The sequence below is a fragment of the Denticeps clupeoides genome, chromosome 8 (genome assembly GCF_900700375.1).
Source record: "Denticeps clupeoides chromosome 8, fDenClu1.1, whole genome shotgun sequence".
Lineage (NCBI taxonomy): Eukaryota > Metazoa > Chordata > Actinopteri > Clupeiformes > Denticipitidae > Denticeps > Denticeps clupeoides.
The window spans coordinates 8,770,206-8,797,732 of NC_041714.1; the positions used below are offsets into that span (position 1 = coordinate 8,770,206).

Genomic DNA, 27,527 nt, shown 5'->3' on the forward strand with positions numbered 1-27,527 from the left:
AAAAAAATACACATATTGTTATGTACTGTCAGTATCTCTTGCAGAACCACACACACACACAGATACACACAGACATTATCTCCTGCACATGCACACACACACAATTGGCGATAACCTTTCCCACATCCAGGAATAGGAATCACATTATGAACACCGTAAATCAGAGTATGAATGGGATTACAGTAATATGCAATGGAAACTACACACCCTCTCTAAAAAGCAGGGACACACACATCTCTCTTTCCTTTCACATGCACACACACATAGACATAAATACCTATTAATAGATTTAATCAATTCTTAAATAAAACAATCATATATCAGAAAAACATACTTCCTAGAGAGGAAGACACACACACACACACACACACACACAAACCTACCATTCACTTCCCAGTCCACACACACTCTTACAGAAGTTCACTATGAACAACAATGGATAAAAGGATCAAGTGAGATGGTCTCATTTAGACACCAGATGACCCCACTCGACTGATCGGAGAAAATTGCTCTTTTCTTTCTCTCTCTCCTCTCTCACTCTCACACACACACACATATATACACACCACACACAAACACTGAGATTAGGATTAATATGATGGCATTGCTATTTCAAATCAATGTTGACCGCTTTGCATGCCGCCACAAAGCTTCAAATACACACCAAAGCAACCACTTCCCACCGCGGTTTGTGTGTTTGTAGGTAAAAACGAGTACAGAGGTGCCCACATTCACTGCGCTGTGTGGAATTGAGCGTATATTTTACTGCAGGTGCAGCATCTTTGTAGGACCTCTCAAGTCCTCCTCAACACTATGGAGCGCTTCGCTGCCTGGAACATCTGTTTTAGAATGTCAGCATCGAGTCCCAGATCACCGATAACACACAGACAGCCGCCCTCATCAGGCCCACCCCTTTACACAGATCACGTAGAGATCTGCGCCGCCACACAACTGCAAGCCGCTGAAGTACTACCTCTCAGTTTTCTACAAACTAAAAGAGGTTCTGTCATGAGCTTCGCATTTATTCATTTCTCAAACTTTTTCTGCTGTTCATCGCTGTGCTTAATTTTTTAAATATTTCATGTCAAAAAAATCTATTTATGTTATTATTAAGCCTGTGTTTTTTTTCTTGCAGTGTGGAAAAAATTCATCCTTGCCAAAATAAAGATGGGGACGGAGAATGACAGAGTTTAAGGGTCCTTTCAGGAGACTCGTCTTTTGCCTTTGGGTGCACAGTTACATTATTTTCAGGGACACCCGGCTGTCGATTGCGGTGTGTTTGTGATGCTTTTGGACGCGCCTTTTTCAGGCTCACTGAGAGTGGAAAATAGACGGGACCAGATAAAAAGTTTAACTGCACACAATACCATGTGACATGCTGCATCTTGTCAAACTTGTCTCTGTCAAAGTTTAGAAATATGCATTGTAGCTCGCTTTAGTATTAAGGAGTAATTAGTTTACATTAAATCAATAATTTCACATTTTTAAATCAATTAAAAGCTCTAGTATTTCCCAAAGAATAAAGAGTTGAGTGGGAGTCAAAATGAGTCAACAACTGGTGAGTGTTTTATAGCATTAAGGTGACTCTTAAAGATGGTGACCAAGTGACAGATGGTAGCTCATTGCCCCTTGCTGGTGCTGTGTGAATACTCAGGAGTGAGATCACTTGCACGGGCCGGATTCTGCTGCTGCTCCTGGGAGCCAGTGGAGTGAGGAAATGAAGTGTGGGGTGATGTGAGAACATGTGAGGATGTTGCACGCTATCCTCTGTAGTGGTCTGATGGCAGAAGCTGGGAGGCTGGCCAGGAGTGCGTTGCGGACTAGACTAGACTAGATGATATAGAGGGAGAGCCTGCAGGAACGTGAGGCAGCAGCAGTGTGGTCTGAAAATGAGGGCTGGTTGTCAGTAATCACCCACAGGTCTTTGGCAGAACATGATGAGGTTATGTTGGTGGAGACTGAGATCTCCTGTGGTATGGGTGACTAGTAGGGGTGGGAATTTCTTGGCACCTCATTACTCGATTTGATTACGATTCAGAGGGCTGCAATGTGATGATAAAATGATTACCAATGCATCTTGTTTCTCGTTGTGGGCAATAGTCATTTTAAAGCTAAGTATTTCTAATGATTCGTTGTTGAGTTATTTCCTATTTCTTTCGTTAATAAAACAAATGGGAGCGACGTGAAAAGGCAACGTTTGTCTGTATATATTCCAGCAAAGTGTGCATGTAGCAGCATATTTTGTAGTAATCTAATACAGACTTATGTATCATTATCCAAAAATATTCTGAATCAGTAACATAAAAATAATAGAACTCTATCCCGCATCCTCGTCTTGAGAGCAATGAGCAACATAATCCAACAGACCAAAAACCAAACAGCTTTCAAAAAGCAGAATTCTGAACCAGCAACTCTCATACAAAAATAGCGCTTTGCGGACTTCAACATATTTTCAACATATTCTGAATAACTAACAACATATCTATTTAAAAAAACCCATAAAATCCCTAATGGGATTAGAATTGATGACCAAAAGAAAGAAGGCAACACAATGCAACATTTAGCAATGCATGTTTACGGTGAATGGAATAATAGATGTTGCACTTTGGAATTATGTTGTTGTTCTTGTTCAGATACCTTAAGGGTCCATGTTCTAATAAGATGTTGTGTTTGACCCATAAAAATACATTGTCATACTTTGATCACCCTTTTGGCAACAAACCATGAATATGTAGAAGAAATTTTAGATTGAGATTAAATATCTGCCAGTTAGCAGAGAAGTTGATCTGATTTCTTGTTATGTGGTGGACTTCCGAATTCTACCTTTGTGCTGATGTTCTACCAACATATGACACAAATTTGTCTCATTGAGATGTATCTAAGAACTCCCTGCAACTCTAGTAACTCACTGGTGGGAATGTTAAAACTGCCTGAATTTAAGACCAGGTTTAGGTCACCAATGGTCGCCAAGCTTGCCCAATTGGTGGGAAACGGTTGGTTAATATGTAGAAACCTAGAAGGTTAAAAACTAATTTTTTTAGAACTTTTTTTTTAGAACACCAGTGACACCAGAGGTCTCCACAACATTGTTTTGAGGACCCCACCAAACAGGCCCCATCACTGATCAGTCTTGTAGCAAGAACCTTTATGAACCAAACACAAGTGTAAACTGTACAGTGATTTGACAACTTTAAAAGTTGTGTAGCCTGAACGTAGTCTTAAAATACTAAGCCTCCAGACAGAGGTGTGACTGTAAAGGAGGAAAATAAGTGGATCTAGTGCTGAGACCTGGAGACATCTGTGCTAATTGGTGAAACACATGTGTGAAAGTTCTCAATTACGAGTTCGAGAACAGGACAACACTTACAACAATTGAAGGCACGTTCTCTCAACTGACAGAAAGAGAAACTCTAATACTTTTCTCTAACACTCACCCCATCACAATCATTGCAATAGCCCCCATGCTCACACATCTCATATGCCTCAGTACTATGTGAACCCTGACCTCTCATTATTGATGCTAACTCTCACACTCAGTTGATGATGCTCCACACTCAACTTGAGTGCCCCACTATCCCCCAACTCTCACACACATAGTCTTTATCCAAACCACTGTTCCCCTGCAAAGCTGCACATCTTTCAGCCTCTGGGTGAGAATCCCTCACGGATTTAGCTCTAGTGTGTGTGTGCTTGTGTGTGTGTGTGTGTGTGTGTGAGTGAGAGAGAGAGAGAGAGAGAGAGAGAGAGAGCAAGAGCAAGAGTGTGGGAGGGGTAGGTCCTGCCGGGAGGAGGAAGGCCAGCCACCTGTTCCGGGAGGGAGGGAGTGTGTATGTGTATGTGTATGGGTAGGGGGGGTAAATCTCTCTAATTTTGATGAGCAGAGACAGAAGTGCGTCGCCATGGGGATGTTCTCATGGGGAGGGTGTGGGGCGCTGGGCCGAAGGTCTAGGTTTCGGCTGCTGATGTGTGTGCCTGAGTCGTCATGGCGGCAGACACCCAGACGTAGACAGAGTGTCCCGGACACACACACACACTCACTCAGCAGTAGTCAGAATGTCCCAGGCAGTGGTGACAGTGTGTCTCTGGGGCTGTGAAGACTGGAGGGTCCCATCACCAGGGGGGCTGAACCCTCTGCTGGACCAGTCAGGGTGGCTCCAGCCTGGGGACACACAGCCTCATGTAGCCCAGAACAACCAGAACCCTTAAGCCTCAACCCAGTCTGCCATATGCCACAGAGAAGGGCAATGACCCCGGACACAAAAACACACAAACACAGTCCCGCAACATAGAACATATGCTGCTGTCATGTGTGTGTGATTGTATCTCTGTGAAAGTCTAAAAGGGGCTGATGTATTTAATTAATTCTTCTCAATGTTTAAAGTTATTATGTAACTATAAAGTATGTTATAAAAAAGGTAGCTACATGGCTACCTTTGGATTCTACACTGGATGGGTATAGACCTGCTGACTAATTTATTTAATTTAAATGATCTACTGTATCAGTTTGCAATCATCATCGTCATTATCCAACTTTTATTGGCAGCCTCCTCAGAAAACATCAGTCTACGCATTTAGCTGATTGACAAAAGTGATAATCTTATTTGCAAGGGTTGTGTAGCTTGGGGGGTGGAGGGCGGATAACAGCATTCAGTATACAGTGTGATTTGTGCAGTTTTTCAACAATATCATCACCAAAACTACACAAAACATAATGACTGAAACAATCATGAATTATATACGTATATACAATACGTTACAATCATGTCCGGATGAAATATATCATGCAAATGTTTCGGGGGGGCCACCCAAAATGTGAATCTTGTGCAGTGCATTAAGCACCACATAGCTAAATTATCCAAATGCCAAACAACTGTAATGTGGTGATGAGTTTGATGACTGTTGGAGTGTGGCCACTCTTGCATTCACCCCATATGCAGGAATTGGAAAACATGCAGCAAGCAGAATAGATGTTAACCTGTTAATCTGTCCTTCGACATGTTCTCATTGCTCCGTTGATTTTAGAGTTGGAGGGACTGGACTGGACTCGTGGACTGATCCTTCCTCAATCCCAGATGATTCTTATATTACCTCTTTAATGATGCACTTTGGGTGAGACATAGCTGTGTGATTCTTTCTTTCTGCTTTGATTCTGATACCAGTTATTTCCCACAGTGTACACAGTGTTCTGCTGTGTATCAGCACATGCACTGTGCGCATACAGTATCACTGTATCTGCTGTAACTGAGAGTGAATTCTGGAAGTGGTGTGCATGTTTGTTTTGTAAGTGAGAGTCTGATGTGTAATTGAGAGTTATGAATGTTCCGTTGCTTTACCTTTGCCCTTCTAAACCACTCGGTGCTACATGTCATGAACTGGAATTAAATCATCATTGGACTTTATCATCATTAAACAATAAATGTGTACAAACCTTCTTGTGGGAGGAGTGCATTGATTAGAGGTCAGTCACAGCAGTGAATGGAAGATCAGGCTGGACCATGTGAACGTTTGATAAAATGTGGAATATGTTCAGCAGACTCGATCTCTGCTGATGTATACGTGTATAGCATCTCTGTCATACATGTCTTGACCGCTGTGCAAAACACTTACGCAGCCCACCCTCACAGAGCAGCAGAAAGGGAAAGCAGAAGTGTGGGAGAGACTGTGTGTGTGACAGAGGGTGGGCTGCGGGCAGCTGGAATGTTGTTTATGGTTGGTGTGTGTCTCTCCCCGTCAGACGGGGCTCCCTTCTTTCCCACAATTGAGGCCGGCGTCAAGATTCCAATCAGAACTCCGCCTGCAGACGCGACCTTATTTATGCTGGAGTAGAGACTGGAGCAGACCCAGTGAAGAAATGCCAGAAGTTGAAGGAATCACACACACACACACACACACACACACACACACACACACACACACACACACTTTTGCTCATTCCACTTCCACTTAATTTGACTCTCAATATTTTAAGAGGGATCCAAGAATGTCATCCAAACTTTCCCTCCCTCTGTCGCTCTTGTGATCAACGCTCTCCGAACTGGATCGAAGCCTCATTAAAAGAACTGTGCCTGTTTAGTCAACGGATAAATGCTCTGCACATGAACACACTGCATCTGCAATATTTGGGTTATATATTTATATTTGGTTCCTGTTTGGTATCAGTGGTTCCATTCAGTTCTCCGGCTACCGGTTGAGAAATCAGAGAAGGTTCTGCAGGATAAACAGTCAGGAATGAGATAGCCCTGCTACCAGAGAGATGGTTCCAGAAAAGTCTATTTCCAATCACGCCTGGGGGAAAGGAGATAATTTGTATAAATCTGGAAAAAGTTAAAAAGCCATTTCCAAGGTTAAGGAACTCCCTGGATCTTCTTGGAATGGGCCATTCTTCCAAGACAATAAATCATTCTAAGAAAAAATAAAAAATTTAAATGATCAATCTGTAGCCTCAGGCCATTCATTAGAATCTTTTTCAGACCATATGAACTCACAGCATGTCAGTCCCCTAAAAAATTCCAAGTGGCACAAGAGTGGACTTGGTGGCAGCTGTATAGGGATAGAGGTCAGAAGGGTCAGAATACAGATGACAGCACAGCTTCTCTGTGCAGAAATTGTATCAACGACAAAAAGGGACTGATGGAGAAACATTGGAAAATGGGAAACGTGACTTCACTCCCATTAAGAAAGATGCCAGACCTGAGCCTGCAGAGGTTCTCCTGGAAGCTGGACCATGGTGGTTATTTACAAACAGCAGCGGCGGGGATCTGCAGCGTACGCAGTACACATGGTGGTGTGTTTGGTCGGGAATCACTGATTCCACTCCAGCTCAACTCCTCTGTTCTTTCCAGGCGCCTTAACACAGCAGGCAGCTGTATCAAGCATTCCGTTATTATATTTCTTTATGTAAGAAAAGAAAAAACATTTCTTAATCTAAAGTTTTAATACATATTATGTAAAGAGGTATAAATGTATAAGATGGAAATATTTACAAATCTGTGTGCGCCTGTTTATGTTCCTAAGCAATGTTTCATTAGCAGAATGGGGTACAGGCCAGAACACAGAGGCCCTCCATACGGCAAATTCTTTGTTTCATAGAAAGCCAAGATGGAAAATAGTTTACTTCATAATAATACACACACACAGGCATGTGTAGAGGTAGAGAGGTAGTGTGTGTGTGTGTGTGTGTGTGAGAGAGAGAGCACATGTGAGTGTGTTACTTTGTGTGTGGGTGAGCCATGCACAAGTTCTGAACCATCAGAATCTCACTGTGGCCAAACCACATCAAAGAAACTATTACTGCTCCAGCATATACACACACACACACACACACACACACACACTGAGCATGATGCTAGCCCTACTCCAGCTGATGTGGCTGTTGACTTTCTAACAAGGGGGACCATGGTTGGCACATGACAGGACCTCACTGTCCTCCTGTTTTTCCAGTTCATTTTTTTAAACAGCCATGGAAAGAAAGTAAGACTGAGGAGAGGGAAACACATAGTGTAGACATTAACTATTACATTTACACGAAAACTGCACATCACATGTAATTTAACACTGAATAGTATGCACAGTGTCATTTGTTACATGTAATCAATGTGCAGTGTTCATTTAACAAAAGCAGTCCAAGATGTCAAAGGTCAAAAATGCAAAACTAACATTCTGAATACCTGTCGTAGTAAAGTTGAACATACACTACCTGTCAAAAGTTTGGATGTAACTACACCTGGAGAAATTCAATGAAAGAAATAGATTTAGTATTTTTGTAGCAGGAGAAAGTGAAGTATGTTTGATGAATCTGTTTTCTACAAACAACACCCATCTATTCCTAAACCAGAACCTACCCATAGACTTAACCTCACGTGTAATATTTCAAAGCAGTGTGTCTTCAGTTTTGTTCTACAACAAAAGTTCAGTTTTGTTCAAGACTCATAAATGAGAAGGCATGTCCAAACATTTGACTGGTAGTGCACATAATTCCATAAACTAGCTTTAAATGTAATTCTACAAAGGAACTGAGTGACTGTCTCCCACAGTCACCAGCACCACCAGTATGTCTACAGTCTCTATGGTAACACTCATTACATGTGAATCCGCCGTCAGCTTCAGCAGCTCTAGAGAAAAAGATGAGTTAAAACTGAGTGTGTTGTCCCCTACCTATCTCGCTTGGCACTGACCCGGCCTGTTCCTCTGTACATGTATCTACACTGACTCACTTGCTGCTCACATTGCACTGTGTGTGTCAGTGTGACTGTTGCAGTTGGTTTGTTGCTTGGTAACTGGTGCTGGACAGAAGACTGTGTAAAAACACAACTAACCAAAGGAGTTCTCACACAAAAACACACAAATACACACAATGTATTAGCTGTATTATAGTGAGAGCCTAGTAGGTGTGTAACATATGTGTTATAAATGTGTAAGTACCTCTTAAGTAACAACACTCATCTATTCCTAAACTAGAACCTACCCATAAACTTAACCTAAGGCACATGAACAAGTACAAAAGTGTGTATGTGTATACAAAATACTGTACAGAGTTTGTCTAGAGAGACGGTTGTTACTACGGAAACACACTGATCATCAACAGAGTCTTACACAGACACAAAAACACACATGCATGGCTCTAGTGTTAGAAATCAATGGTTTAAATATTATCATTTGCATATAAAACACATGAGCAGCATTGCGATTCACCATTTTCGTCTCCATAAAATTCGATTTATAAACACATGCGCACATATGCACTTGCAACATGGGAAACCTCACCACACAGTAATTGTGAACTGGGTGACACCGTATGGATTAGATGGATTTCACAAAAATCGCAAATGGGATTAGGTTGATTTCCTGAACACAGAGAAATGGGGTCAGAGCACACATTCTCTGACCCAAGTATAAAAATATTACATATATAACCTATTTCCTACCTATTAGGAACTGTGATGTTGTCTGAATGACAGCTTGATCTGAAGCCTTATAGACTTTAATTTTACACAATCTACTTCAATCTGCACCAATACTGTAGTCTTGAGTGTACAGTAACCTTAACTGGTAAAGAAAACTGCTACCAGTCTAGTCTGCAGCTCAACACGAGAATTATGTTTCAGAGACCAGGTGGACTCACCTTGCTTGGCTGGAATCTCTTCTGTCCGCCGAACCAAGACTCTGAAAAAGAGCAAAAAACAAAGGAACCATTAACGGCAGACAAACCAGACAGCAACAATGGCTATAAATAGACAACCCATCAAAAACGTACATACCGAACACCTGAACAACACCAAACAGACCAACTCAGAGATAAAGTGTGAGTGCATTTGTGTGTGTGTAAAGGGCATAACACTGCAGGTTCTTCGTCTCCTGCTGCTGAGCCTTCATGATAAAAGGCTCTCAGCTTCCACACACACATCAAAATGTCATACAGTCAGGTGTGTGTGTATCTGTGTGTGTGTGTGGTATGATGTCCGGTTCAGCAGGTGTAAACTCTCCACAGCCCAGCGATTAAATCTCAGGGTGTTGAGTGATTTGTTTCAATTCTTTCACTTCATCATCCTCACACCGGCTCATCAGTCCCCCATCTGGACTCAGGTCAGTTCAGGTAAAATTCTGCTGTACCACAACAATAATACTACAACACACACAATTTCAGACACCGTGATGCTCTTAAATGTTACAAGATTCTACGAGTTACATACCTGCAGAGGAGCTGGAGAGTCCAGAGCTGTGTGTGTGTTTGTGCCTGTTTCTCTCTGTCTGATCCCCAAAGAACACCTGTTCTGTTCCCCTCAAGCTTCACCTGTCGCTCTGAAGCCCCTCACCTTCTCGCCCTTCCTCTCGCTTTCTTCATGCTCTCCAGCTCTGGACCTGAGCTGGTGGCTCAAACGGCAGTGCCGAGCTGCTGGACTTTAACAGTGGTTGCCAGGCGATAAGCTTCTCTAACAGAGCGGGAGGAGGAGGGGGATATGGGGGCTCTTGTTGAATGCTAATTACTGTCACAGTGTAGTGAAATGAACGAACAAACACAAGGTGTTGGTGTACAAACAGGTGTGTGAGCACTTGTACTTGTTACCCATGTCTAATACAAATATTACAGATGCAATACACTTTATCTGCACTGATACTAACTAACATGTATGAATTTAGTTTTTTTAAGTGTTCATGAGGTCAGTGAGAGTGCAAGTCTGTAAAAAAGAAAGACTCTGGGAAATAAGAGGATGTGTATGCAATGACTGATCAAATGTCTGGACATACATACTAATTTCTATACTGTAGAACAAAACGGAAGATGTGAAACTATGGAATAATACATGTGAGGTTATTAGAAACAAAAAGCTAAATATTTCATATTTTAAGTCCTTCAAAACAGTTACCTTTTGCTGTGATGACAGCATTTCAAACTATTGGCTCCTCTCAGCCACTCTAAGATGGACATCGGGAATTTCTATGTTGAGAACCATCTCATCACCTTATAAAGCAGATTATAATGATGACAAGAGTATGTCATGAAGACTAAATCATACAAAACATTCTTCAAACTCACAGTCTCCATAGCCATAGACTGGTACTGTATACACATAGAGTGGTAGGGGGGGGGAGGAGGAGTGAGAGATGGGTGGGTAATGATCACTAATCAACAACTACAAAAGCTTTTTGGGGGGGTTTCATTAGAAGATTAAACTACTTCTAAACTGCTGCTAAACTGAGTCCACATATATACCTATATCTGCCAAATTTAAATGTAAATGTTATTACTTTTGAGCAGAATTCACTCTTCCTGGCTCACTCTTGTCTCTCTCTCTCTCTCTCTCTCTCTCTCTCTCTCTCACACACACACACACACACGCTCATCGGTCACTTAATGCCCTCCTCTGAGTTCCCTGCAGACACTCAGATTGAAATGACTGAGCAGTTTTGTAACATCAGAAACAACTCCTAAGAGAAACTGAAAAATTGCCCCAATGTGATAGGTGGACCAATCCGAGATGGACTAAGTACCATCACCATGGAAGCAGAATCTACAGCAAATCAAAGGACCTGCTTATCAAAAACCAGCTCAACACAGTTCAAAACTGTGAGACATTATGACAAATCAAATGTTTGTACATTTCTTGATTTAAATAGCTTGTAATTATTTAATTACTGCAGTGATCACTAAGTTCAGCTAGTAGTATGTAATTTAATCTTAACTGATATTAAAGAACACACCTAAAGTTGAAGAAAATATCTCAATATGTTAAAACCTAGAAAGGTACATCTTGTCCAAAAAAAATATTTAAACATTTAGTGAAGTCAAATTGCTCTGTTTAATAGTAAAAGTAATGTCCACACACAGTAAGCAATGAGAACTTGGAAGGTCAATAGTTTTGCATTGTCAGATTCTCCAGATCCCCACGGAAAGGCAAGTGGCCTGCTAGCTTGATGTCCATATCTGCGAGTCGCCACGTCTCCACGTCTCCACGTTTTTAACTGGGAGAATGGGAGAGGAGGAGGGACCTGGGCCATGAACATGGCACTGATTCTTTTTCCAGCTCTGCGAGACAGACACAGTTAACAAGGCCTTTAACAAGTCATACACAGAGTCACGCACTCACACACATGCACACGTATGCATACACACACAAGGCATCTATGAGTGTTTCGGCAGCTTAATTATTGTTTTGTTCTACGTCATTTAAGCAATCCTCAGGGTGTCTCTTGGTGTGTATATGTGTTTCTCTGTGTGTGTGTGTGTGTCTGTGTGAGACTATCGCTGGTTAAAGACCCTCCCATAGGCTGTGGTTTCATGAGTGAGAGACGGAAATATTACCCATAAATCCTAGCGGCGGAGCCATGTCCAATAAGGATAATGGGGAAATAAGACATGCTGTCATCCAAAGAATGATGTCATCACCACACAAGGCAGCAACGGCCAGCAGTGGTGCTAGTGTTTGTGTACCACTTTCTATAAAAAGAGTGATTGCAATTTTGAGTATCTGTCTGTTCATCATGTGCGTCTGTGGGTGTGTGCGTGTGTGTGTGCGCATGTGCCTGTGGTTTGTGTTGGCTTCATGTCAATGTGTGATTCCATATTGAATTTCTTCACAACTTTTCTCAACATGCCACGTTTTCAAACTCTTACAGTCACACACGCGCACACAAATAGACAGTGGGGGGAACCTGTCCTCGTTCTTACGTCCCAGCATGTGGCTTCATGCTGTTCTCACCATGGGCTAGGCTATACACTCTAACAACGTTTATTACCACGTGAGCCATTCTGTGAATTTCAGCAGCAGGCTCAGCAAGCGGTCTGTGTTCTCATGATAATTATGGAGTAAGTGGCAGAAGAACTCTGCAACAGACAGAGCTTTATCGCAATATGAATCAAAATGAATGCTGACATGACAGCAACAATATCATTGTATCAGAGGATGAGGGGGACGTGAATGAGGACTGCATTTAAGGCTGTGCAATATGGCATAAAATTCATATTGTGATAGAGGTTGTAGTTCAGCACACTTGCCCGATCGGGTCCGTGCCTGCAGTGGTCCGGATTGGGTGCAGACACGCACGCTGGATTTAGTAAACCCGGAAATGCGCAGCGACTGGCGGATTACTTTAAGATTGAAGGCTTGTTTCATTTTATTTATTGGGTCTGCAGTATTTTTAAGACCTTTAAACTCCAGATTTAAGGATTACTAGACAGTGGGGGAAAAGGCATTAAACCCTGCCGTGCGCTCTGTGCTCTCACCCCAAAAATAATGGCTCGCAAGTAGGCGTGGTTTCGCACAGGTGATGCGACTTTGTCGTTTTCGCGAGGAGCGGATATTTCTGCGGCAGGCCGGTATAAATCAAAATCCCCACTGTTGGATAAATTTGTATTACATACCGTTTATACCTTGCAGCCCTAACTGCATTAAATTATTTGAAAAACCTTCCGGTAAGTGTTGACTGTTGGACCGTACTCCAACATTAAAACAGGGGTTTCGAGGGGAGATGAAGGATGTATAGTATTTATCCTGATATTGTGCTATAATCAGACCATCAACAAATATTTGACACAAACCCTATTTAGATGATGCCTCCTGCCCCCTCCAGATTCAGAGAACAGTTTCTGATCCTTGTTTCCTGTCCTCCCCTGCTTATATGAATGAGTCTTGTCCCTTGTATCAGTGCTTTGTCTTGTCGTAGCTACCATGTCTTGTGTACACATGACAAAAGACACAGCTCCACAGGCCCAGGTCCAGTTAGGCAGGTTACACTTTTCCCACACACTAACCCGCTAACCTTTGCAAACAAATCAACAATAGTCACAAATGTCCTGTGCACACCCACCTCCACAAAATGTACCTCTATATAGAAAGATGTTTTTTGTAATCATCCAAACAACAAGAACTTGGACACACACACACACAGAAATATGTAAAAGATCAAACATTAAAAGTTAACAAGTACATTCTACTCAGCTCTAATGAGCGCAGCTGACTTCATACACCAACATCAGAGTTGACTACACTAATGAGGGTGTTTGGGGCTATGTGTGTGCCAAGGAAGAAAAAAGGAGAAATAAAGGCTAGAAGGCAATAAATAAATAGATAAATAGAATTGCATGATTTCCATGGAAACTGTAGGAGAACCATTAAAGAATGTAATATATATATATATATATATATATATATATATATTCATTTCTGAAAGTGAAGTTATGTGATTGCCATTGTGATACACTGCAGCACTGCAGAATCAATTAAGTCCTCTGCAGTTAATCCATCACCCTTAGTGAGCAGTGGGCAGCCATGAAAGGCGCCCGGGCAGCAGTGTGCAGGGACAATGGCGGTTCGGGAGTTTGTCATTTTGTGATATAAAATCTACTTTATATTGAATATTTCAAATGTATTAATTTTATTTTAAGGGCAGCAGAGCAGTGTCAGCTAGAAAGTTTAGGAACATTGCCGCTATTGTTGGAACCTACCAGGCCAGCTCAGTGGACAAAAAAATCTTTTTTAAGGGAGGTGTGTGAAGCTGGTGAGTTAAGATGGGTACACAAAGTTCGACAGAAACATAATTAACACATTTAGACATTAATAAACAACCCCAGTTGGTATATGCAATGCAATGATGTTATTGCAAAAAAGAGTAAAAGAGCACTCCTATCGTCCTGAGAGTTTTACAACTATCGTACATATGTTTCAGTGGCATTGTTATTTCTCATGTATTTGTTCCATTAAATTATGGTTTGGACATTTTATCCTTTGTGAGTATGTGTGCCCTCTATAGGTCACGGGGTGGCATTTAAGTGTAAAACCTGACGACCTTCAATGAACTGGTTAAAATTTTACAAATATTTGGGCGAATGAGGTTTAATTAAAATGTTAATTATGCTTTCTCTTCTGATAAAAATCTATCATTCCTCTCCACTTTCACTTTCCACAGTAAAGCTAGATCTTTCTGGGGATCGAGGTTAGGGTTGTACATGACTGGTGGGTTGTGGGGACAAACCAAAAAAACCTAACCCTAAAACACACACAAAAAGTAATTAAATGTAATTATCTGTATGTAGATATGAGACATAATGTATTAGTTGAATGAATAGTCTCATGCCATAATGTTTATTCAGTAGTTGACATAACTCTTGGTAACCTGAATACCCAGATCAAAATCCAAAGTCAATTTGTCTACGGGCTTCATAATGTCCATCTCAGGTCTGATTGTAAATGTCTGTCAGCCTCTAGTGGTCACAGCTCGCTAAATCAGTGTCACTTATTTTAAACTATCAGAGGTAATCAGAGCTCTTTCGAGCTGTCACACACGTAAAGTGCCCTGCCCTTCCATTTCAACACCACAGACTCCAGTGGGCAGTGTCTGTGTGTCCCAGTGTTCCCAGGACAGCAGAATCAGTTCTGATAAGTCCATCCTCAGTGGCATTCCAACATTCCAGCATTCCACATGTCTCCTCTCCCGTTAAAGGCTATTCCTGTTCTGAGCGCAAGGATTAGGAGACAAACACACACACACACTCACAGAGATTAGGTAAACTGCCACTGGCTGAGGCACTGTTGACAGTTGACCAGTCTTGTAGTTTGTTTGTCTATGCTGCACACGTGCAAATGTGAACATAAATAGGAACACAATACAGGGACTCACCATACGAGGCTATAAAAACTGGTACACACACACACACACACACACACACACACATATGTATACCTCACTTATGATTTTTATAGAATGTGCAGGACAGGGATGCATGTGTGACGTGTGTAATGGTGTGTGTGTCTGCAGGCTCAGGTGATGGGGAAGCAGGTAATCCGTAAGCAGACAGCTAGCTTTGAGCCAACCCAATGGCACACTGAGGGGACAGCTGCCCATGGGCATTCACACACACACACACACACACACACACACACACACACACACACACACACACACACACACACGCCTAGCGACAGACAGAGGGGGGCTTGCCAGACGCCAGGGATAAAGAGATGAAAGTCGCCCCCCCTCCCCACCACACACACTTTCATCTCTAGCCTGGTGCTAATGCTAACTTTCCACTATCCCCACGCCAACAACACACACACCCTCTTCGCCAATCAGATATCGTCATTTGCTCTCAGAGTCGCCACAAACCATGAATATCATTTACCCAAAATTCCAGAGGGGAAAAACTTTAAAGACCCTCTGAGACCAGGATCAGGCACTGGAATCTCTGGATTTATGTCCGGAATTGGGTTGTGATATGTGTCTGTATGAAGTGCAGAGACAATGAACTTCAGTATATTGCCAATATGCATTAGACACACACACACAATATTATATATATAGTCTGTACCAGTACAAATCAACAGCACAGTCTTCTCTTCAATGCTGGAAGGGTCACAGTTTTAAAAAGTGTGTAAAATCTGAACAGCAAACTGTAGCACTGTGAAGAACAATACAGCTTTGGTCATTCGCCAGGAAAACCCAGAAAAGATTGTGCCTTTAATTAATATGACTAAAGCATATCTAGAGAAAATTGTGAGGATAATTGGACTCTCTACCTTTCAAAAAATGTGAATTCATAGAAATGTATTCGTTCCCTCAACATATTGAGCTCTGTGATAATGTGCTAATTAATATTTTCTGTAAGAAAATATGCTAGATGTCAAACTATAGAAAAACATTCATAAAAAAAACAATTGGTGTCCATGACTGATTTTTTCATCCTGTGTTTGACTGTTCATAATCAATTTTGACAAATATTAGCTTTCCAAATGACATTGAAGACTGTTGTGGTAGTGAGATCTTCATACGCTTGTTTGAGATATAAAAAGATAATGAATTGAAAGTATGTTTAAAATGAATATACAGATCTTCCGAGTGATCTTATTATGCCAAAAATGGAAATTTGTTCCTGCACATCTTTTTCAAATCATCTGCATGTTACACTTAACTCACAACTAATTAAAACAGTTACAGTACCAGTGTATACTAACAGTATTGTTGCATGTTGAGACCAGCACATACACAGAGATGAATGGTTGTGCTGGACAATCCCTTAGATACACAGAGTGTTTAAAAAGGAGGAAATCTAAGGCAGCGGTTGAAATTGAAACCATCAAGGTGCCACTGAGGTCCCCTTGTGCAAGGTGCCATCCACACTGCTCTCCGGGTGCCTTCCATGGCCACCCACTGCTTACTAAGGATGATTGTTAAATGCAGACGCATTTCATTGTGTGCACTGTGTGCTGCGCTGTGCTTTGCTGTATATCACAGTGACAAAAGTAATTACTTTCACTTTTCATTTTAACTGTGAGCAGTGTGGTAATATGTTATTGAAGTTGCGTGTTGTCATGTATGGAAATAAAGCAACAATGCAACAGCACACAACAGTATGTTACAATACACTTGTTACCACACAGTGAAGCAAACTACAGCACAGCATAACAGAACAGAGAATACAGGCCATAACAATGGCATGTAGCACTCTACATAATGCACAACAAAGCACATTATTACACATCACAGCACGCTACAACACACAATGTACATGAGTGTTATAGTGAGTACTTGAGTGTTATACTGCACATCTTCTGTATTGATTTAAAGTGAACCTGCCTCTCTGAGACCTTGAAATGACCTAGCATCACACAGATGACTGAACTGCCCATGATTCATGATAGGGCTCCTTGAGCAATATGGGTGTGTCACTTATTTTAATTGTGTCGCATCACTTCATCATAAATGCACATACAGGTTACAAGACTACCCTGAATTGGCTTCTGATCACACATCCGTCACACACTGTACATCACTAATGAGTAAATGTGAGTGTGACTGAATATCACAAGTGATTTATCTGGGTGCCAGCAAGACATGGTGTGTATGTGTGAGTTCACACACACTCAAATGGACCTTTGTTCAACCACTCCTGGGTGGGCCGATGGGCTTCACCAAAAAACTGAGCCTCTTGTGTCTGAAACAGACCCCCAAAATACACAAGCACAACACATATACATACACTTTGCATGCACACACACACACACACACACACACACACACACACACACACACACACACACACACACACACACACATCACACACTGTAACAGTGTTCCTGTAAATCCATCTAATTCCGGTTGTTTTAAAAATGATCTTTGCTACTTTATTTAACCTCAGTCTATTTCCATGCATGGTTATAGATGCTCCGGTGTGTATGTATAAGTGTGTGTTTCCAAGGCTGGTTATAGATGATCCGGAGTGTCCTGTTCATTATCACAGATTTTATAGTGGAATATTTAAGCACTAGCCAAGGTTGGAGTGAATGTGTGTGTGTATGCTTGTGCCATAGCTAAACTGGGATTAGAGAAAGAATTTTCCTGGGTGTTGTGCTGTCTGTGCTTCATGAAAAGCTCTACATAGTATGTGTGTTGCCCTCCGCCCATGTCAGTCTGGGTGGACTGTGACCTCATGGACCCACTGCAACTACCATGCCCCCACTTAACATTCAGAGCTAATTGTGCTTAAAAGTTTAGAAAATACATGAAACAGACAATGTTAAATATTTTGTGAAGCAGGCTCACAAAAGTCTGCTCAATGACAAAAAAAGTAATTTAATTTTTGTGTAAAACATCAAAAGAACTTTGTTATGAAACTAAACTGATTTAGACATATCAAACCAACTCAGATATGATGCAAATGTAAGCTAAAAAGCTAAAGATAGTGAGCAGCTTAATAGAGAAAGAACTGAAACTCCAGTGATTTACTTTTCAATACATCATTATTATTTGATCAGGACATCTGAAAAGCTGTTCATATTTTTATACTGTGACTGAGAGTTCTTTTTTTCTCATATTCAGTTAGCAAAGGATGCAATTTCAATTAATGTCCTGAAAACGTTTATCCTAAAATGTACAAAAGTGCACAAGACCATCATTTAAAACAAAGAGTTTTGCTATTGTTAATTAAATAACAACATTAAACTACTCTAAATTAATGTGTCTTTGTATCCTAAGAATGTCAAACTAAACATTTTGAAATTTTATTAAGAAGCAGTCAGGAAAAAATACATCTTTTCCACAACCATCATCCATGTCTTCCAACATGGTTGTTCAAGAATTTACAAGGTCTACACGGCATCAGTTTAGATTAAATAAGCAACTGAAACATATTAATTGCTATAGTAATTAACCAAACTATTTGATCATTTAATTCCAGATGGAGACTTTTTGGCAAGGCATGATATTTAACTCACTGACTTTCTATAACCACTTAGTCCTATTCAATGTCTCGGTTGCCCAGAGCTGGACACCAGCCAACCACAGGGCGCATACACACCATACGCTCACACACTACAGAAACCTACAGAAAATACAGAGTTGCCAAACCACCTAAAAAAAAAAAAGTGTGTAGTGATTGTCACATTTGATACACAGCAGCACAGCACACGGTGCACACAGTGAAATTTGTCCTCTGCATTTAACACATCACCCTGAGTGAGCAGTGGGCAGCCATGACCAGCGCCCGGGGAGCAGTGTGTGGGGACGGTGCTTTGCTCAGTGGCACCTCAGTCGTACCTTGATTCGAACCAGCAACCTTCTGATTACGGGGGCGCTTCCTTAACCGCTAGGCCACCACTGCATGCACCTAGCGTACATGCCTTTAAGCGATGGAGGAAACTGGAGAACCTGGAGGAAACCCATGCCAACATGGGGAGAACATGCAAAGTCCACACACGGGCTGAGTCAGGATTCAAACTCCCAACCCTGGAGGTGTAAGGCCAAGTTTGTGCCACCATGTGTTTTTTCTGTTAACAGCAGGCTTTTTAATATGAAATAAAATTTATAACACAAACTAAATATCCCAAGTTCTGAAGCAACATGTGCATACATGGCTTCCGGCTCAATTTGAACTTTGCATCCGGAAATCATGGTCTGTTGTTTTTCAGTGCAACTTGAACAGCGCGGAAGGCAGCAGATCTGAAAGCTCGCACCATTCACCATACACAACAACAGGCCTGCCTCTCCCGAACCAGGATGGAGAGATGTAAAAACTCTCTTTCTCTATATCTCCCTCCACCTGCTGTCCTATTCATTAGCGCCTGTCAGCATCCAGCCAGACCATCTACAGACCATGTCTTTCACACACACACACACACACACACACAGCACATGACTGGTCTCCATACCAACCCTGTGGCATTCCACACAGTGATGTCACGGGCAAACCATCCAATTCCATGACTTTGAATCTGACAAGAGGGAAGACCCCCAGTCAGAAGCAGCTGTAATGATGGCGTATGATGAAACAGAGTTGGTGTGTTTTCATCTGTATTTGTGTGTTGTCGCATGTGGTTTATTACAAGGCAGTAGCGACGAGAAGCAAAGAGAAGGTCCAGAGTTGCCCAATGCTGAGGAGTTCAAAATGATCAACAAGTTTTTCAGTGAAGAGCAAACCAGCCAAAGCAAGACCCTCCAAGTCAGAAACAGAGTCACCATTAAGATGCATGTTGAGGAGGTCTTACTCAACATGCATCCTTGTCTCTCTGTCTGTCTCTCTCTCTTTCACACACACACACACACACACACACACACACACACACACACACACGCACGCGCACACACACACAGCTGAAGGGCTGCATTCTTCAGGCTGCCGGCTGGGTGCCTGCCAGTCCCTGGGACTCTGAGCTTCACTTCATAAACAACTCACACACACACACACACACACACACACACACACACACACACACACACACACACACACACACAGACGCACCACCTACTCAACCTCCTCAAAAACACACCTCTCCTAAAAACTCCTCACTGACACACCAATAAACGCTCAACAAAGGCAACAAAGAACAAAACGTGGAAACCTTAACTTACACACGGAACCCCGCTGTCACATTTTAATCACTCCTTTCTTTGGAGAGTGATTTCTAAAATTTGCTACAAATGGTCACTTGAACTCAAAGATGAACTGGGTCAAAAGTCAAGGTGACTGATGGTTGTCTACAGTGTGGGAATAAGATGACTTTTTTTTTATTGCATTTGATCAAATCACTGGATAAAGTCATTGCACAGAAGGAGGACTAGCACTCAGACAGTGTTAAAAGGATTATGTTGTACATTTACATTTTAATGTTTGTTTGTTTAAATGAAAATCAGTTTTCTGTAATGAACTAATATAAGACACACCATCATCATTTATGCATTGTTCCCTGTTGTTGGTTTAACAGGACAGTGAGTTTAGGCCAATTTTGGCGATGCACAGGAAATGTTCCAGTGTCTGGGTAAGTTTGAAAGTCGAGGTGATCATGCATGAAGAGGAAGTATTGGCTAATGCTTAATTGCTATTAAATGAACTTAAGAATGGCAAAATATGCTGCGCACCCTCAAGAACAAATTCATTCATTCATGTCTGTCACTTTTCTTCCGAGTTCATTTAAATGACTGGAATCACATTTATAAACATTAACATTACTATTATTGAATATGAAATAATTATTATAAATGTGTGTGTTTGCATGCAGAGAGTTGTCTCTTATTTGTCTCATCGCTTATTTGTTTTTTGAGTGGTTGAGTAAGCGAGTATGTGCATGGAGGAGTGAATGAGTGCGTTTATGTGCCGTATTCCTCTCTGTCCGTGTGTGAAGTGGCTGGATGCAGTAGACTGAAAGAGGGAATGCCCAGGCTCGGGAATGTCAGCTATGCACCCTGGGAAAACAGAAGAGTCTCCTCCTCCTCCTTTTCTCCTGATCAATTCTACAATTACTTTTGCACTCAATCATTTCTCTTCCCTTCCCTCATCCTCCATCTATTCTTTCTGTTCTCCCTTCCCTCTTTTTTTTCTAATGTCACCAAAGAGGACAAAGGGAGCGCGAGAGGAGGAGTATGAGAGCGAGAGGAGACCTGCACCTAAATACTTAATGAGCAGCATTTCACTCTGTTACCCTGGCAACCAACACAGCAACACACAGAATTCCCAGGCCTTTTTCTCTCCAGGTTTACACTGTGTGTTTTAGGGCAGGCCAACTTTTCTTTCTGAGTATGTATTTTAGTGCTTGGGTGTACGTGTTTGTGTGTGTGGGTTTGTGCATGTGTGTTGTCTCTTTTAGCTCCGGCAGGCTTCATTGTCCTTGTTGGTACAAATAGTTAATTTCTAAAGCTGTAACTAAAGTCTGTGGGCCTGTAGGGCTGTAGGACTTGAGTTCCAAACTTACAGAACCAACCTTGTCTTTCAGTGCCATCTACTGTCAACTACATGCAAACACAAATGCATACAGACAAAGTTCCACACAATTCACACATTAACACTCACACTCAATTCTAGAAAAAAAGACTACATAACTAGGAGATGATGGAGGTCTTAATAAAAAGCACACACAATTACATATACACACACATGCACAGAGAGCATCTGACATAGACAAAAGAAAGGCAAATAGTTTATATAGGATGTCCATGAGTGGGCACACACACACACACACACACACACAGTACTCTTACCCCAAAACAAAGACGACTCATCAAGTAGAGAGTGGATCCCATATTTCAATCCACAGACATCAATACACATACGCACATTCTCTATCTGTCTCTGCTTATGCCCTGTGTATGAGAAGTGTATGTGCATGTGTGTGTGTCGGGTTACACTACTTCACCTGAGAATCTATTACACGCATTCTGCAGGTAATGAGGGCTCATCTTACTTGACCAACAACAATACACACCACTTAAACATTAATGGCTAATGGAGCTGTGTGTTCAGATACACACCTGTTGAGACACTGGTGAGCAGCTAGCATGAATACACACTTAACACATCCACACTGGCTTCATCTAGAGACAAACAAGACCACAGGACAGAGATATGAGAGTGAACTCACAAATTTCCTCTTCAGTTTGCTCTTTCCACCGTGCAGGCCCCGCCCTTCAGCATGGGCGGGGCCACAATTGGTCGTGCCCAACTGGTCGTCGACGGAGACACTCTTGCGCAGATAAGATGTGCGTGATCGAAAGTGTGAGAACGGAGAGTGTGAGCGCAGGCGAGTCTCGCACCCACGCCGTGATTCCACCTCGGTGTCATCTTCCTCATCCTCTAAACGCCACAGGTCACCTGGGAGAGGAGAGGAAGGGTTCATCTAAAACAACGACTTTATTTCATTTTAAAAATGTAAGATTCAGCCACACTAGGTCCATTTTTTTTTCTGAATTATGCTCCGCCTTCTCCCTGGCGGATTATGACTGGATGACTGGATCTGTGTATCACTGGACTCAGGACATGGGTTGAGCATTCCGTCATGTGATTATGTCAGTGAAAGGCCATGAAATGCCATGCTGCTGTATTGTAGATGTGATCCTGGATCTGAACCTTGAATGTTCCTTTCATTTCTTCAGTTCCTTTCATTCTTCATCCCTCCCTGACACCTTGACACACACTACAAAGTTGTAATCTGCAAAACAATGTCAGTATACAAGACAGATACTGTTGCATCAAACGTAAAAGAGAACATAGCAAATTGCTGAAAGAAATTATTACTGGCTACCACATTTCCTAGGCAGCCTACAAATATTTTGTTTTTGTCTCTTTCCTCAATTTGTAAAAAAGGTGGGAGGATGCACCATTGTGGCTTGCTGCTATAGCTTTTACTTTTATTTGCACTAAAAAGCAGGTGATTCACTGTCACTTTCTAACCAGAGAGATTGACATTCCTGATGTTTAAGGTTTCAATGTTTATTAGAGGTGGTTTGGTTTTTTGAATTGGTAACATTCAGATTCTCACTAAAGTCTGTTCTTCAGCCTATTATTGAAATATTTAAATCTGTAAATAATTCTGAGATCTAGTTTAAGACAAAGATGTTTTGCCTATAATCCAAATAAAAGGACAAGAAAATGGGTTTTGCTACTCTGGTCCTCATATCCCACAAGTTTAAACTTTTGTGAATCAACACTCCACTATCTCATAAAACATTTGACTGAGAATCCAGATTGGTGAGGTTTGAACAACACTTTGCACACCAGTTACCCCAGTCAGAAGAGGAGGCAGGTGGCTCCAGTTTGTGAGGATTGGACAGAAGTGCTGATGTAGCCAGAGAGAATAGTGTGTGTGTTGTGTGTGGCTGGTTAATACGAACCAGAGCAAAAGGAAAACAAGAAAGGACCTGCTCTACCAGTGATGACAGTTGTTGCTAAGCAACTAACATGGCAAAAAAGGCTGGAGTCGTTTGGTTGATATTTGTGTGAGACGGGGGAAGGGGCACAGAATTTTATTTCCATTTAAGACTGGGACCAGTTCTTCCTCTTGGCTGTCCAGCCTTTAACGCACTTGTCGCAGTGTTAAGAGTTCAGAAATGTCTTTGTTTATGCATCATATTTGTGAGGTCTACCACCAAATAAGTCCATTGCTTAACCTCTGACCCCTGTTGGTTTTTTTAAAAGAGGCTATGAGTAAAGAGATAACAGATTAATCAGTACAGATTAGTACAGTTCATGGCCGATGGTGGGGGTGTGGCAGCAGCCCTCAATATGTTACACTTGCCTCACTAACACCAAATGGGGAGTGACTCCTTGCATGTATTGTGACTGCAGTAGGGTTGCAGTAGCCTAGAGGGTAAAATACTTGCCTATGAACCAGAAGACCCAGGTTCAAATCCCACTTACTACCATTGTCTCCCTGAGCAAGACACTTAACCCTAAGTTGCTCCAGGGGGGGACTGTCGCTGTAACTACTGATTGTAAGTCACTCTGGATAAGGGCGTCTCATAAATAAAGTAAATGTAAATATCATGCTTTGAAATTTGTTACCCATATTAACTGGTTAGACAGATACATAGAATGACAAATTCATTTGCAATTCTATTCACTAGAGTTCTAGATCTTTTATAGAAATGAAGACAAGAGGTGAGAAGATATTAGAGGAGAGGAACACTAATTCAGCACACAAACACACATTCAAAATGATTTAATACAATGAAGCATTTACAAACCTGCAGGGGGCAGTGTGCAGGCTTTCGATTGGTCAGGACGAGAGGGCAGTTGCCTGCATGGGACACTTTCACCAATAACCCGAGCCACAGTGGGAGACTGTGGAATGCTGGGTAATGTGAGCGATTTAGCCAAGACTGGCCTTTGCAATCGTCGCTCCAATGACCTAAAATCATAAATCATTATGATGAGTTCCAACTCATGGTACACAATTTTTAAATTTTTTCTATTCTACGCATAATCTGTTGTCAACAGACACATGGCTTGTCAAATCTACAGCTTCATGAGGTGAGACATAATGAGATAATCCCACAATCCCACAATGTAGCAACATCAGAAAAAGAAGAGAAAAATCAACCTTGAGCTTCTGCAAAATCCTTTACTTTAAGTCCTTTGTTTTCATTTTTACACAATCAGAACCACCTAAATATTTGTCTCAATGCCAAAATTATGATTGTCATTAAATAATAGTACCATAAGCCAAGCTAGTGAGGAAACGAACTGTGCAAGATTGAGAACATTAATAAAAGTAACTAAACTGCATTTAATTCCACAGCTACTATGAATATTAACAGAAATTTCCAGCATTTCACTAGAGGGAGCCCGAGTACCACTGATGGTACCAAAAGGAGAACCAAGGCTTTACGTGGTGCGCTTTAGATATTTACAGTTTTCTGGGAGAAATGGTGGTCTGAGTCTGACAGAAAACTTACACGCTAGTGACACAAAAGCAAAAGCAAAGCGATCAAAAGGAAAGACATTTTTAGTGCCAGTGCAATACATTTGCCCGTCCTTTTGTGTACAGAATCTGTATTGTTAGAAGGTTAAATTTTGTTTTGTTGACAAAATGTCATTTCGGCAACAAAAGCCATTTTAGCGACAAAATGCAGCAAGGTGAAAGTTGATTTAGTCATTATATTTTGTCATTTGGTGGAACAGAATGCATTTGTGCACAGAAATAAGCACTTGACACTCTCAAAATGGCCCAAACACATATATACTTGTATTGGGTATGCACAATAATTATTAATACACCATTGTATTTCACTTTGTATTTTAGTTTTATTGTTATTTATTTATCAGTTTTATCTCTATGTTTGATTAATCCAATTAATCGTTTTTTGCACATATTGGCAGTAGCTCATATTTTTTTGCATCATTAAATATATATTTTTTGCATCATTAAATCTCTCTCACATTTAACATTTATTACTCAGTAAATATTGATCTAAACCTTTACTTCTTTCCTAACTCTCCTAATTCTCCTAATTCCTAACTAATTGTGATTGCAATACTATTTCGGGTATTTTCCACATTGTGCGGCATTGGTCAGATTGTGATAAATTATTGATACATGTGTGGTTTAATAGTGGTGGGCCTGTATTTGTAAGGACATTTTCTTCTTTCTAACACAGCAATACATCACACAGCCAGAAATACACTCCGGATCTATATCATGAATCTAATACAGAAGATCCCAGAACAAGAAAGATGCAGAATCGCTATGCGATTCACTTATGCGCAGGCACACACACACACACACACACACACACACACACACACACACACACACACACACACACAGCAGGAGGACTGAACGAGCTAGATCCAGAGAATAAGTAATGCAGAAGAACAAATCTTCAGTGCAAGATTATTAAGGAGTGCCAGTGTGAGTGTGTCTGTTTAAAGATTCAAAAAAAAAAAAAAAAAAAAAAATCCTCCACATATGGACTCACAGGAACTGTGAACTCATTAGCGGTTTCATAATCAATGTACATAATGTGTTCCCATAAAAACAAACATAAGCCAGAGCATCTAGACCTAAATGACATGTGTGTGTGCCGTCAGCTGCAGTGGAGCCCCAACTACGGCTCATTCATGTCTGACATCAATTGTAGAACCACAGAGTAAACACACACACACACACACACACACACACACATACACACACGTGTACCTGGCCTCCGCTGCAGTATAACAGTAGCTGCCACTCCGGCGAGATTCCCGGCCACCCTGGATCTCCTCCCGAGAGCGCCCGCGGGTGAAGTAGTCCGTAAGTTTACCAAAACTGGCCATCCTGCCGCGGTCTGTTTGTGTATGCGCGGGCGCGTGTATAAGGACTCATTCCTGTCGAGCGGCCACGCCTCCTGACGCGTCCCCGACTATCCCTGGCTCTCCCTGTCATACGTAGTCTCCTCCAGAGTCTCGGAAGAAGCTATCCATCCATACACCTGCCTGGTGACAGTCAGAACACAATCAGAGAAGACGCAGTGCCCCCCCCTCCCCTCCCCTTCCTCTGTTCTGTAGTGCCTGCGCATGCACACACGGGCACACGCGCAGGAACAACATTGCACTGCATATGTCAACCAACTGACACGGCGGGAGCACAATAGCCTACCCCTCTACCCCTACTTCCTCTCTCTGCCGAGCAGCAGCAGGAAAGGCAGAGAGAGAGAGACAGACAGACAGAGAGACAGGACAAGAGAAGGGGGAGGAGGAAGACAGGGAGAGGGAGCCGAGAAGAGAGGAAGAAATCGAGCACAGGAAGGGTGGGATTACATTTTTTGCACAAATATAAAGGCACCAGTTCATGTGTATGCACACGCGCACACACTCACTGCCTCACTCTGTATTCTACATGGGATTCTAGACACTAAAACGTGGATAGTGAAGTGTGAGTGTGTGTGTGTGTGTGTGTCAGTTCATCTCATTCATCACTCATTCATTAACCATTTTTAACAGCACTTCCTCTCAGACAAACAAACAAACTCACACACACACACACACACACACTGGCAGGCAGCGTCCGTGAGAATAGCCTTCAACTCGGCTCACATCAATAATGAATGTGGACAGCGTGGGTTGCTAGATCCTCTCAGTGGAGAATCCCCATTCATCTTAAAGTGTAGACGCTGCAGAGATCAATGGAGTCAGGCGGCGGAATGAAAGTGAGAGCGCAAGAGTAAAGGGGGAGGAAGGAGGGTGACCAGAACGTGGAAGCGCCCAGCTAATATCTGTCAAAGTGAGAGGCTCTTTGACCTCCTGCCTCAGATTAACCATCTGCATCAACTACACACTGCTGCAATTG

General features: G+C 41.8%; 1 protein-coding gene across 6 annotated transcripts in view; it reads right to left on the reverse strand.

The window, feature by feature from the left end:
• ankfn1b (ankyrin repeat and fibronectin type III domain containing 1b) overlaps positions 1–27,527 on the reverse strand; it is a 51,011-nt gene that overhangs the window by 16,833 nt on the left and 6,651 nt on the right. Inside the window, exons 1-5 of one of the 6 annotated variants that reach the window (XM_028990021.1) lie at positions 26,838–26,896; positions 26,397–26,674; positions 24,442–24,605; positions 22,341–22,570; positions 9,122–9,162 (exon numbers count right to left, since the gene is read on the reverse strand). In XM_028990021.1, the coding sequence (XP_028845854.1) occupies positions 9,122–9,162; positions 22,341–22,570; positions 24,442–24,605; positions 26,397–26,515 (554 nt within the window). In that variant the 5' untranslated portion in view covers positions 26,516–26,674; positions 26,838–26,896. Of the gene's footprint in view, positions 1–9,121; positions 9,163–9,257; positions 9,345–9,689; positions 9,887–21,960; positions 22,047–22,340; positions 22,571–24,441; positions 24,606–26,396; positions 26,694–26,837; positions 26,897–27,527 lie in introns of those variants that run through there. The other 5 variants (XM_028990020.1, XM_028990022.1, XM_028990024.1 and 2 more) reach the window with 5 other exon arrangements.